The 13480-nt window shown below is 39.6% G+C and overlaps 2 protein-coding genes across 2 annotated transcripts; both read left to right on the top strand.

Moving 5' to 3' along the window:
- The first annotated feature begins 523 nt into the window (after nt 1-523).
- LOC121853553 (actin, muscle-like) lies at nt 524-4225 on the top strand. The gene is made up of 2 exons (XM_042347767.1): nt 524-623; nt 2950-4225. The coding sequence occupies exon 2, from the start codon at nt 2968-2970 to the stop codon at nt 4099-4101; it is 1134 nt and encodes a 377-aa protein (XP_042203701.1). The 5' UTR covers nt 524-623; nt 2950-2967; the 3' UTR covers nt 4102-4225.
- Nucleotides 4226-8415: 4190 nt separating this feature from the next.
- Nucleotides 8416-11218, top strand: LOC121853555 (actin, muscle-like). Its single transcript, XM_042347769.1, has 2 exons — nt 8416-8512; nt 10023-11218. The coding sequence occupies exon 2, from the start codon at nt 10041-10043 to the stop codon at nt 11172-11174; it is 1134 nt and encodes a 377-aa protein (XP_042203703.1). The 5' UTR covers nt 8416-8512; nt 10023-10040; the 3' UTR covers nt 11175-11218.
- Nucleotides 11219-13480: the final 2262 nt, after the last annotated feature.

The raw sequence follows: 13480 nt of genomic DNA, 5'->3' as shown, positions 1-13480 counted from the left end.
CTAATATGGGATCTATTTATCTAGACCCCAACTTCCCCCACTCCTACATTTCTAACAGTTCATTCTTAATAAGGTTAATGAATATAAGAGCAATAGATGCTAAGGTATGTATAATAAGATACGATAAACACAGGTAGTAAAGGTGAAAATAATTTAGTGCCTCGGGAGACAACACAAGGCGGTACAAAACTAGATTAGCTATTAAGGTAAAACCGTTGTCTATGTTGTGGTCGCGTGTGAGTTGCCATCAGCGAACATATAGTCAAAGTTAACTATTTTTTGATCAGTGTTTTGTTCTCTCGCTATAATAAAATCTAATGAATTACAACCCAAAACATGACTTATTTTAACTACAAGATTATTAATGAGAATGAACAAAGGATAATAATTTTATTCAATGTATAGCGAAATATTTAAGATCAGGCAATTGCTTCCTTCTCGGTACCGAGCTGGGAACATCCCCTGAACAACCTTCTAAAACAGCTGTAAATAAAAAAAAAATTAAATAGCATGATAAATTCGTACTCTTTATTTAGGAAACACAAGTGGACAGGGAGTATATAAGAACGTTGGTGTACACCCATGCCTCAGTGTACTTCAGGCTCAGGATACATCAGGACCGTGTACGTGGCTCTTGTGCTCTTACTTCTTGTGGATCTTAATGGAAAATGGAAAATATTGAACGTGTTTTTAATCGTAATAATATTTGATAAGTTTGTCTGTGTTGCTGAAGGATTGATAATGTTCTCTGTTTTTTAAAGTAAACTACGATGAGTTGATTTATGTTAAAATGTTTCAAACGAGATCTGTCAGTTGTCTTTACCTTTACGATTACATTGTCTCTAGAGGTGATAAAAGACTCCCATATTTTCAAAGTAGTAATAGGGATGATGCATTTATTCTCGAAAATAATTTAACCATAATTCATCAGAAGAAAGAGTTTATATATTTCCTTACTTCTGAGTCTTGAGCTACCACCATCGAGAGCACCAAACTTGCCCCTAATACCAAAACCCAAACCAACTAGATTGTGCAGAAAAAATGATAAGAGGTTGCCAATCTTATTTCTTACGTGGGTACTGTGCCCACTCATACGAGATCCCAGCACACAACCCGACAATAGGAAGAATCAAGTGACTTTCACACCATATGTTGGGAAACTTGGCAGCTGATCAGACAGGTCACTGTGTCATATGCGCTAAACAGAGTCTGGTACAACGAGGTTTTTCCCTCGCCATTAAGTTCAAATTCTTTAAAGTGGAATTGATTTGTAACTGAACGTTTGCGATTGTATTAGCATTGAAAACAACCAGTCACGATCGCTATTCTTAAAAGTGCGTTTATGGTAAATTTCGCAAATTAATTTCAGATTCTCAGAAAATCTTTTAAGTTAAAGCGCTGTTGAATTCATTTATCTTCAATGTAAAGTTCTACTGCTGTTACCCAACCTCCTTAGTGCTATTCATACTCAGGGTTTCATTAACCCAACAAGGTTAGACTTTAGCAAAGCATTTGACAGAGTACCGCATCAGAGGCTTCTGAGAAAAATTAAGGCTCATGGTATCGAGGGCAAAGTTTTAAATTGGATAAAATCATGGCTCACCGATAGAACGCAGAGGGTCAGCGTAGATGGTGTTAAATCTGAGTGGGGCCGTGTAACCAGTGGGGTTCCCCGGGGGTCAGTACTAGGCCCACTCTTGTTCATAACCTACATAAACGATCTAGATACTGGGATCAGTATTGACATAAGCAAGTTTGCGAATGACACCAAAATAGGGCGCAATCTAATTCAGGGCAGGATGCAAATGCATTACAGGAGGATCTAAATAAACTGCAGGGGTGGTCTGAAAAATGGCAAATGAAATTCAACACCAGCAAGTGCAGCGTACTTAATATTGGAAGAACAAATACTTATAATGTATACAGCCTTAACAACATCAACCTAGAGAAGTCGACTTGTGAAAGAGACCTAGGGGTACTTGTAAGCCCGGACCAACGGCCTAGAAAACAGTGCGTTAATGTTCGAAATAAGGCAAACAGAGTATTGGGTTTTATATCTAGAAGTGTAAGTAACAAGAGTGCAGAGGTCTTATTGCAACTGTATCTTGCGCTAGTCAGGCCGCACCTCGATTATGCGGTTCAGTTCTGGTGCCCCTATTATAGAATGGATATAAATTCACTAGAGTCGGTGCAGCGAAGAATGACAAAAATGATTCCGGGACTTAGAAACCTTCCATATCAGGATAGGCTAAAGAAACTTAACTTGCATTCCCTAGAAAGACGAAGAGTGCGGGGAGATATGATAGAAATATTTAAGTGGGTGAAAGGAATCAATAAAGGGGATATAGATAAAGTTCTTATAATATCCGAGCAGGATAGGACTCGGAGCAACGGATTCAAGTTAGATAAGTTTAGGTTTAGGAAGGAGATAGGAAGAAACTGGTTAACAAATAGGGTGGTGGACGAGTGGAACAAGCTTAGCAACTTTGTAGTAAGTGCGGGAACTCTGGAAAGTTTCAAAAGGAGGCTAGATAGATTCATGGATGATAGAGAGTGGTAGTAACTCTCGACAGGAGCTGCCATGCACAGGCCAACCGGCCTATTGCAGACTCCTTATTTTCTTATGTTCTTCTAAAATATATATATATATATATATATATATATATATATATATATATATATATATATATATATATATATATATGCGATCACATTTCCTGGACAATCACATTTTTTTACCGTTCACCTTAATACTTGGTATTTATAAAATATAGGTATACCACCAAACAGTAGCCAGCATATAAACAAAGATTTCCCAGTTTAGAAGATTTTTTGCATACGCAATTAATAGATTTTCTCTAAAAAGAGCTCAACCATACGTTAAAGCGTATGTAGATTTCAAAACCTCCGCGTAAATATAATAATAATGTATTATTCATCTCTTTCCAGACCTAACACCACTCCACCATGTGTGACGACGAAGACGTGAGTCCCCTGGTTGTGGACAATGGCTCCGGCATGGTCAAGGCTGGCTTCGCCGGCGACGACGCTCCCCGCGCCGTATTCCCCTCCATCGTCGGCCGTCCTCGTCACCAGGGTGTGATGGTCGGTATGGGTCAGAAGGACGCCTACGTCGGTGACGAGGCCCAGAGCAAGAGAGGTATCCTGACTCTCAAGTACCCCATCGAGCACGGCATCATCACCAACTGGGACGACATGGAGAAGATCTGGCATCACTCCTTCTACAACGAACTGCGTATTGCCCCTGAGGAATCCCCCGTCCTCCTCACTGAGGCTCCTCTCAACCCCAAGGCCAACCGTGAGAAGATGACCCAGATCATGTTCGAGACCTTTGCTACACCCGCCATGTACGTGGCCATCCAGGCCGTGCTGTCCCTGTACGCCTCTGGTCGTACCACTGGTATCGTGCTCGATACCGGTGACGGTGTCACCCACACCGTCCCCATCTACGAAGGTTATTGTCTCCCCCACGCTATCCTTCGACTTGACCTGGCTGGCCGTGACTTGACTGCCTACCTTACAAAGATCATGACTGAGCGTGGTTACTCCTTCACCACCACGGCTGAGCGAGAAATCGTTCGTGACATCAAGGAGAAACTTTGCTATGTCGCCCTCGACTTCGAGAATGAGATGAACATTGCTGCTGCTTCAGCATCCCTTGAGAAGTCCTACGAACTTCCCGACGGCCAGGTCATCACCATCGGCAACGAACGTTTCCGTGCTCCCGAGTCTCTGTTCCAGCCTTCCTTCCTGGGTATGGAATCTGTTGGTATCCACGAGACCGTCTACAACTCCATCATGAGGTGCGACATTGATATCAGGAAGGACCTGTTCGCCAACAACGTTCTTTCTGGTGGTACCACCATGTACCCTGGTATTGCTGACCGCATGCAGAAGGAAATCACTGCTCTGGCTCCTGCTACCATCAAGATTAAGATCATTGCTCCTCCCGAGCGCAAGTACTCCGTATGGATCGGTGGCTCCATCCTGGCCTCTCTGTCCACCTTCCAGACCATGTGGATCACCAAGGAGGAGTACGACGAGTCCGGCCCCGGCATTGTCCACCGCAAGTGCTTCTAAGAAGTATTGCAATACTCTAAATTTATTGTTATTTGTTAATGTTTTGATCGAAATGTATTGCATTTATTTTATGCTAATGCACATAATTATACCATCGATAAAAATAAAATCTACTTCATTCTAATGATGTGGTTAATTCTGTTGGAGGTACAAGTAGATTTAGGTAAAGTAGTGTGTGGAAAATTGGAAAGCCCATATAATGTAAGATGTTTATATAGGAATGTTGAGGACAGATACAGCCTAGACAGTCATATATTGTTAGGGGGATAAGTATGTACATATGACATACACTTACTTTACACTATATATATATATATATATATATATATATATATATATATATATATATATATATATATATATATATATATATATATATATATATATAAATATATATATATATATATATATATGTGTGTGCTAATAACCACAAGGAAAAAAGAAAACACGAAGTTCCCAAGCGCTTTAGTGTAATTCACATCTTCCGGGGTGAATACAGACTAAGGAAAAATACATAACAAGGCATATATATACAGTAGAGGGGAGTGAGATCAAGTCCCTAGGGGACAGTGAGTGTCCACAATGGTCCGGTCACTAGGCAGTGACCCTACTAATCTTCATAAGCCCCGCAGCAGTCGGTAGTCAGGTCAGAGGGTAAGATGACCCAACCTTCTCACCTGGTTACAAATTTTCTTAATTACGAAATTATCCAGTTTGTACATACCATTACTCAAATTCATGTTGACGGATTCGGTATGTTTAATGCGACTGGATTCTATAATGTTCCTACTGTCAATTGAATTACAAGGTAATATTGAGGAGGCATTATCCTAGTCAATGACAATGCTTATTATCCCTCAAATGAACAAACAGAGAATTGGATTCCTGGCCTGTCTTAACACTATATTTATGTTGTTTAAGTCTAGTTACAAGGTCTTTACCTGTCTGGCCTAAGTAAATTATATTAAATTCCTTGCAAGGAACCTTGTAAATGCAGCCGCCTGCATTGTTGGGGGAGTTTTTGATTAACATTTGTTTTACAGTGCATGAGTTTTTAAATGCCACATTGACGTTCCAGGTTTTTAGTTGTAAAGGAATTTGAGAGAAATTTTTGTGAAATGGTAATACTAAGAGATTTTTATGGTAATGGGGTGGGCTTGGGATCGGTTCTATAAAAATATTTCTTAGTAATGTTAAGGCATTTGTCTATAAAAGATCTAGGGTAATTGAGGTTCAAGCCAATATTATGGATATATTTATATTCCTCATCAATGAATTCCAGACTGCAAATTCTCAAAGCACGTAAAAACATTGATGAAAATATTGACTGTTTGACTTTATTATGGTGGGCAGCATAATAATGAATGTATGAACACACATTAGTAGGTTTCCTATAAATACTGAACTTAAAGGTGTTACCTATTCTGTGGATCAGACAGTCTAGGAATGGCAATTTACAGTCATGCTCTAATTCCACAGTGAATTTGATCGAGGGGGCTAAGTTGTTAAGTTGTGGCCGAAAAGCTTTTAGGTCCTCATTACATGGCCAGACATAATACATCATCTACATATCTAAACCAGACTACTGAAGGTGGTAGAATATTACTTAATAGTTTCTTTTCAAAGAATTCCATATATAAGTTGCTTAATACTGATGAGAGCGGATTACCCATTGTCATACCAAATATTTGACAATAATATTCTCCATTGAATTCAAATTTACAATCCTTAATACATAGTTTGATGAGTTAGATGAAGTCGTCTTTCGAGACGGGCAATGAAATATTGTCCAGGGAATCTATGAGGAACTCCAATAAATCATCAACTGGGACCTTTGTAAAGAGTGATGTTACATCAAAACTGACCACGAACTTATGTGTGTGACCAGGGAACGTTACCTCTAGACCACCAGGACACTAAAATCAGTCCTAGACTTTGTTATATTTCACACAAAGCCTGTTCATCGAGTTTATGGCGCCGTGAACCTCCGATTTGGGACTACCCGTGCCTCTTAGGTGATCAGAGTAACGTTTTACCAAATCCGGCTTCGAAACACGAGGTTCCATATATGTATTTCATTAGCCCATAAAGCGCGCGGACTTCTGCATATAATCAACAACCTTACCCTGCCAGGACTCGAACCCACGATCTTATGTGTGTGACCGGGCAACGTTACCTCTAGACCACCAGGAAACTAAAAGCTGGTCCTAGACTTTGTTATATTTCACACAAAGCCTATTCATCGAGCTTATGGTGCCGTGAACCTCCAATTGGGGACTACCAGTGTCATGATAACTCTTTTCCTCTGAGCGGATGTTACTTTTACAGAGTTGCAGAGTTGCCGAGACTCTGATTTATTGACACACTCTACTGTAAACGGTGAACACACACACACACATACACATAGTGGCTCCAAAAACAGTATCGCGCCAACTCTGTACCCTGACAAGACTTTTTAATGTTAAGTGATTTACAACTTATTATTATCTAAAAGTGATGGATGGGGGTACTACAAGTGGTGTTCTCTTTCCCTCACCTCTCACTATGAATCCTTTCAGTAAGACACTATTCTCCCGAGGTTCAATGTATAAGGGTAATGACTAAGATAACTTTTTGAAGATAACAATTTAGCACTTGGAGTAAAGTGCTGGATCCCTGTAGTACTAAGTTTTCGATCATTCAGGGACTTGATAAGTTTCTAAGACATATACGGAATTTAATGAAAAATAAATGAATATATGGAAGAAAAAAATATAAGGAAAATGGTGGCAGAATCAAAATATGAGACACTAACTGTACTAGGTGGAAGTGTGGCTGACAGTACATATGTAAAAAAAAAATATAACCCGAAGAGAAAAATAAGCAAAGTAGGTTAGGCATAAAGTGATAATAGGCAGGACATCATAATAGGATTAAAAGTGGTCAAATAAGATCATTAATTGGTTCCCACGAGACAGTAAAAGACAACTATCACAAACAACCTGACTATTGTGTTAAAAAAGGGTCAAGGCAGATGATAGCGGAGTGATTAAATGCGCACATCATTATCACCAGTTATACACATACTCCACTGGTTCTATGATAGCCATTTACTACACTTCCAGTAATTCCATCACTCCATCTTCATTTCGGTCTTCTCAACTATTATTACCACTACATTATTCATTTTATCAATCTTTACTTCTCATTATTCAATCATTCCACACAACCTAAGGAAACCCTATTCACCTCTCAGTTTGATCTATTCTTCATTTACATATTTTTTTAAGTTTTTTTTCTTCTTTGCATCTCATTTACTCTATATATTGTATTCAGGAAAATCACTTTGTACACGCTCATCCAAGCTTATTTCCCAACGCTTATTATTTTTCCCTCCTAGTCCAACAGTGCAATATCATCTGAAAACAGCAGCTGACTCACCTCCTATTTACATCACATAGTTAAATATATATGTACTAAACTTACTTTTCTGTTACTGTTGCTTTTATGAATCTTAGTACCCCATTCCCTGTTCCCCATTCCGCGTTTTCCGTTCCCCGTTCATGAAGGTTTTGAAGAACCATGATGATAGTAGTTACTTTCCCTGGAAGGTATTTCACATTTTTCTTCCTCACTTTAAAGACTCTGAACGACATTTAATAATTTTCCAGACTTCCCAGATATTCTAAATTCTACCTATTTTGTTATTTTGTCAACGTCATCGTATACTTTTTTCCTGATTAATAAAAACTACATATAATATTCCTTTTCCTTTTTTTCACCTATTCTCCATAACGCTAATATGGGATCTATTTATCTAGACCCCAACTTCCCCCACTCCTACACACATACATACATTTCTAACAGTTCATTCTTAATAAGGTTAATGAATATAAGAGCAATAGATGCTAAGGTATGTATAATAAGATACGATAAACACAGGTAGTAAAGATGAAAATAATTTAGCGCCTCGGGAGACAACACACGGCGGTACAAAACTAGATTAGCTATTAAGGTAAAACCGTTGTCTATGTTGTGGTCGCGTGTGAGTTGCCATCAGCGAACATATAGTCAAAGTTAACTATTTTTTGATCAGTGTTTTGTTCTCTCGCTATAATAAAATCTAATGAATTACAACCCAAAACATGACTTATTTTAACTACAAGATTATTAATGAGAATGAACAAAGGATAATAATTTTATTCAATGTATAGCGAAATATTTAAGATCAGGCAATTGCTTCCTTCTCGGTACCGAGCTGGGAACATCCCCTGAACAACCTTCTAAAACAGCTGTAAATAAAAAAAAATTCAAATAGCATGATAAATTCGTACTCTTTATTTAGGAAACACAAGTGGACAGGGAGTATATAAGAACGTTGGTGTACACCCATGCCTCAGTGTACTTCAGGCTCAGGATACATCAGGACCGTGTACGTGGCTCTTGTGCTCTTACTTCTTGTGGATCTTAATGGAAAATGGAAAATATTGAACGTGTTTTTAATCGTAATAATATTTGATAAGTTTGTCTGTGTTGCTGAAGGATTGATAATGTTCTCTGTTTTTTAAAGTAAACTACGATGAGTTGATTTATGTTAAAATGTTTCAAACGAGATCTGTCAGTTGTCTTTACCTTTACGATTACATTGTCTCTAGAGGTGATAAAAGACTCCCATATTTCCAAAAGTAGTAATAGGGATGATGCATTTATTCTCGAAAATAATTTAACCATAATTCATCAGAAGAAAGAGCTTATATATTTCCTTACTTCTGAGTCTTGAGCTACCACCATCGAGAGCACCAAACTTGCCCCTAATACTAAAACCCAAACCAACTAGATTGTGCAGAAAAAATGATAAGAGGTTGCCAATCTTATTTCTTACGTGGGTACTGTGCCCACTCATACGAGATCCCAGCACACAACCCGACAATAGGAAGAAACAAGTGACTTTCACACCATATGTTGGGAAACTTGGCAGCTGATCAGACAGGTCACTGTGTCATATGCGCTAAACAGAGTCTGGTTTTTCCCTCGCCATTAAGTTCAAATTCTTTAAAGGGGAATTGATTTGTAACTGAACGTTTGCGATTGTATTAGCATTGAAAACAACCAGTCACCATCGCTATTTTTAAAAGTGCGTTGATGGTAAATTTCGCAAATTAATTTTAGATTCTCAGAAAATCTTTTAAGTTAAAGCGCTGTTGAATTCAATTATCTTCAATGTAAAGTTCTACTGCTGTTACCCAACCTCCTTAGTGCTATTCATACTCAGGGTTTCATTAACCCAACAAGGTAGTGTACTTCACCCGATGGAAATTCATTACTCTGACAAGAAAAGTTATATATTTAATTATATTAAATATTCTATTTTATGAGTCAATGGAAGACATGAAAAGTTATCACTAAGTTGATAACCATTGTCTTATTAACAAAGGGATATCTAAAATAGTTTTCCAATATATTATAGTAAAATAGATCAATTACAAAAACTGCCCAGTACCTCGATGAAAAAAGTTTTAGTACTGTGATCATAAAGCATATACAGTACAGTGTATATATATATATATATATATATATATATATATATATATATATATATATATATATATATATATATATATATATATATATATATATATATATATATATATATATATATATATATATATATATATATATATATATATATATATATATGCGGTCACATTTCCTGGACAATGACATTTTTTTACCGTTCACCTTAATACTTGGTATTTATAAAATATAGGTATGCCACCAATCAGTAGCCAGCATATAAACAAAGATTTCCCAGTTTAGAAGATTTTTTGCATACACAATTAATATATTTTCTCTAAAAAAAGCTCAACCATACATTAAAGCGTATGTAGATTTCAAAACCTCTGCGTAAATATAATAAAAATGTATTATTCATCTCTTTCCAGACCTAACACCACTCCACCATGTGTGACGACGAAGACGTGAGTCCCCTGGTTGTGGACAATGGCTCCGGCATGGTCAAGGCTGGCTTCGCCGGCGACGACGCTCCCCGCGCCGTATTCCCCTCCATTGTCGGCCGTCCTCGTCACCAGGGTGTGATGGTCGGTATGGGTCAGAAGGACGCCTACGTCGGTGACGAGGCCCAGAGCAAGAGAGGTATCCTGACTCTCAAGTACCCCATCGAGCACGGCATCATCACCAACTGGGACGACATGGAGAAGATCTGGCATCACTCCTTCTACAACGAACTGCGTATTGCCCCTGAGGAATCCCCCGTCCTCCTCACTGAGGCTCCTCTCAACCCCAAGGCCAACCGTGAGAAGATGACCCAGATCATGTTCGAGACCTTTGCTACACCCGCCATGTACGTGGCCATCCAGGCCGTGCTGTCCCTGTACGCCTCTGGTCGTACCACTGGTATCGTGCTCGATACCGGTGACGGTGTCACCCACACCGTCCCCATCTACGAAGGTTATTGTCTCCCCCACGCTATCCTTCGTCTTGACCTGGCTGGCCGTGACTTGACTGCCTACCTTACAAAGATCATGACTGAGCGTGGTTACTCCTTCACCACCACGGCTGAGCGAGAAATCGTTCGTGACATCAAGGAGAAACTTTGCTATGTCGCCCTCGACTTCGAGAATGAGATGAACATTGCTGCTGCATCTTCATCCCTTGAGAAGTCCTACGAACTTCCCGACGGTCAGGTCATTACCATCGGCAACGAACGTTTCCGTGCTCCCGAGTCTCTGTTCCAGCCTTCCTTCCTGGGAATGGAATCTGTTGGTATCCACGAGACCGTTTACAACTCCATCATGAGGTGCGACATTGATATCAGGAAGGACCTGTTCGCCAACAACGTTCTTTCTGGTGGTACCACCATGTACCCTGGTATTGCTGACCGCATGCAGAAGGAAATCACTGCTCTGGCTCCTGCTACCATCAAGATTAAGATCATTGCTCCTCCCGAGCGCAAGTACTCCGTCTGGATCGGTGGCTCCATCCTCGCCTCTCTGTCCACCTTCCAGACCATGTGGATCACCAAGGAGGAGTACGACGAGTCCGGCCCAGGCATTGTCCACCGCAAGTGCTTCTAAGAAGTGTATTTTCTATTCAAATTATGGAGGAAGTTACTCATTTTTATTTAGTTTTTATTTTTCTATTCCTATGCTTCAAGAATATCACAGTGATTGATTCACTGGGTCTTGGAAATATCAACTTACATGTTCCTCATTAGAACAATTTACCATAATATGATTATGTATAATACATGAATCCGTTTCATGTATTGCTTCAACTCTTTGTTGAGTGAAATGTCTGAATAATTTGTCTTCCACACAATAAAGATACATGACCAACGAATCTTCTTTTTATTATTGGTGGCATCATAATGACTTAGATTTTAAGTTTTTTTGGCAATTTTTTTTATCATATATCACAATAGTTTTCAATCAAGCCTAACATAAGAAAATAACAATTAAATGCACATTATTTGTTTCTGGATATTCTGGCGTCAGTGTGACATCAACAAATAAACGTCCACTGACAAAAACTAACTGTATTAAATTAAATTTTCACTCAGTAACAGCTACCCGCATAAATCTGTACATTAGGGAGTGACAGTTTTGCAAAAGTTTTCAAAATCTAATTGCTTGGGTTGGATTATTTGTCTATCGGCCACGCTAATTCCGAATATGTTTGAGTTTTTTACATCATTGCATTAGAAGGTTTGTGGATACTTTTGGGTTTGGCATGAAAAACGCGAAAAAACTGTAAATAATAAAGGGACTGGCAATGTGGCACAACCTGTTAAAATCAAGTTATTGAATTGGATTATTCGACTACTGTGTACACTGGTTCATAATATGCTATTGTTTTACAACTCAATGCGCTACAAATTATGCCGATATTTTTGCTGCAAGTCACCACATACGTATATTTCGAAAACCAGGGCCCAATATTACCAACGGCGTGGATAGATTCCGTGGAATGAATTCAGGACATTCCCGCTCATGGAACATTACCAAACTCCGTATATGTGCCAATGGCAGGCCAATGGCAATATTTACAGAGTTTGTTGAGGCTCCCTGGACGGGAATGCCCTGAATTTATTCCACGGAATCTATTCACGCCGTTGGTAATATTCGTCCCAGGACTGATCAACGAATTCAGCCCAAGTAGCTTGACTTGGACAGTTAAGGACAAAATCTCAGTCCGTACTTTTGAATAAAATATTGTTCAATAGGTGGTGATATTGAAGTGCTGAAAGTTGTTTTTTCTGTGTTGTTTTGCAGTTAGTTCAAAGGGCCGCCACCAAGATGGGTCGTCCTAAGATTAGCAACACTCAGCTGCGCCAGGGTAACGATAAGGTGTTCGGGGTTCGGATGCCTCTGCCATCTAACAAGTTGCCTCTGAACAAGGAAGTTGGAAGTGCCCTGGCTTATGAAGCAGAAAACGAGAGGTTAAGGAGAAGAACAAATGCTTTTGATTATATGGATGCCACCAACAAGGTGACTGAGAAGGTACTGGATGTGTATAGGAAGGCCACTGTCCCCACTATCTCTGAAATCAGGGTGAAAATGAGAGTCCACGACCTGTGGAGGATGCGGAGGGAGACGATGATGATGAAGGGAAATGGACAGAAACAGAAAAGGAAGAAAACGAAGAACGGGAAGCTGAAGATGAGCCTCGAACCTCATCTTCAGAAGTTGTTTGATGTGGCAGACGACAGCAAAGTGCACGAACGAGAGAAAAGCTTCCTGGCAGCCCAGAGGAAACCGGGAAGGGAGAGCTGCATTGATGGCGTTGACAAAATTGTGACTGCCAAGCTGAAAGAAGAGAGGGAGAAGGAAGCGAAGAGGGCAAAGAAAAGGGCTGAGGAAGAGAGGATAACTGAGAAGATGAGGTCAAAGAGTAAGGAGGAGATGGAGAGGATGTCGTGTAAAGTGTCGGCAGTGGATGACAGTGCTCAGGAAGAAGATAGTGATTATAAGGATGTCAATGACAATGAGTTCAAGGACGACCCATCTTGGTGGCGGCCCTTTGAACTAACTGCAAAACAACACAGAAAAAACAACTTTCAGCACTTCAATATCACCACCTATTGAACAATATTTTATTCAAAAGTACGGACTGAGATTTTGTCCTTAACTGTCCAAGTCAAGCTACTTGGGCTGAATTCGTTAATCAGTCCTGGGACGAATATTACCAACGGCGTGAATAGATTCCGTGGAATAAATTCAGGGCATTCCCGTCCAGGGAGCCTCAACAAACTCTGTAAATATTGCCATTGGCCTGCCATTGGCACATATACGGAGTTTGGTAATGTTCCATGAGCGGGAATGTCCTGAATTCATTCCACGGAATCTATCCACGCCGTTGGTAATATTGGGCCCTGGTTTTC

The sequence above is a fragment of the Homarus americanus genome, unplaced genomic scaffold (genome assembly GCF_018991925.1).
Source record: "Homarus americanus isolate GMGI-L3 unplaced genomic scaffold, GMGI_Hamer_2.0 scaffold4896, whole genome shotgun sequence".
Taxonomy (NCBI): Eukaryota; Metazoa; Arthropoda; class Malacostraca; order Decapoda; family Nephropidae; genus Homarus; species Homarus americanus.
This window is presented reverse-complemented; position numbering and strand designations above follow the sequence as displayed.

Coding starts and splice junctions, on each gene's coding strand:
- LOC121853553 (XM_042347767.1), top strand. CDS start 2,968: ATGTGTGACGACGAAGACGTGAGTCCCCTGGTTGTGGACAATGGCTCC.
- LOC121853555 (XM_042347769.1), top strand. CDS start 10,041: ATGTGTGACGACGAAGACGTGAGTCCCCTGGTTGTGGACAATGGCTCC.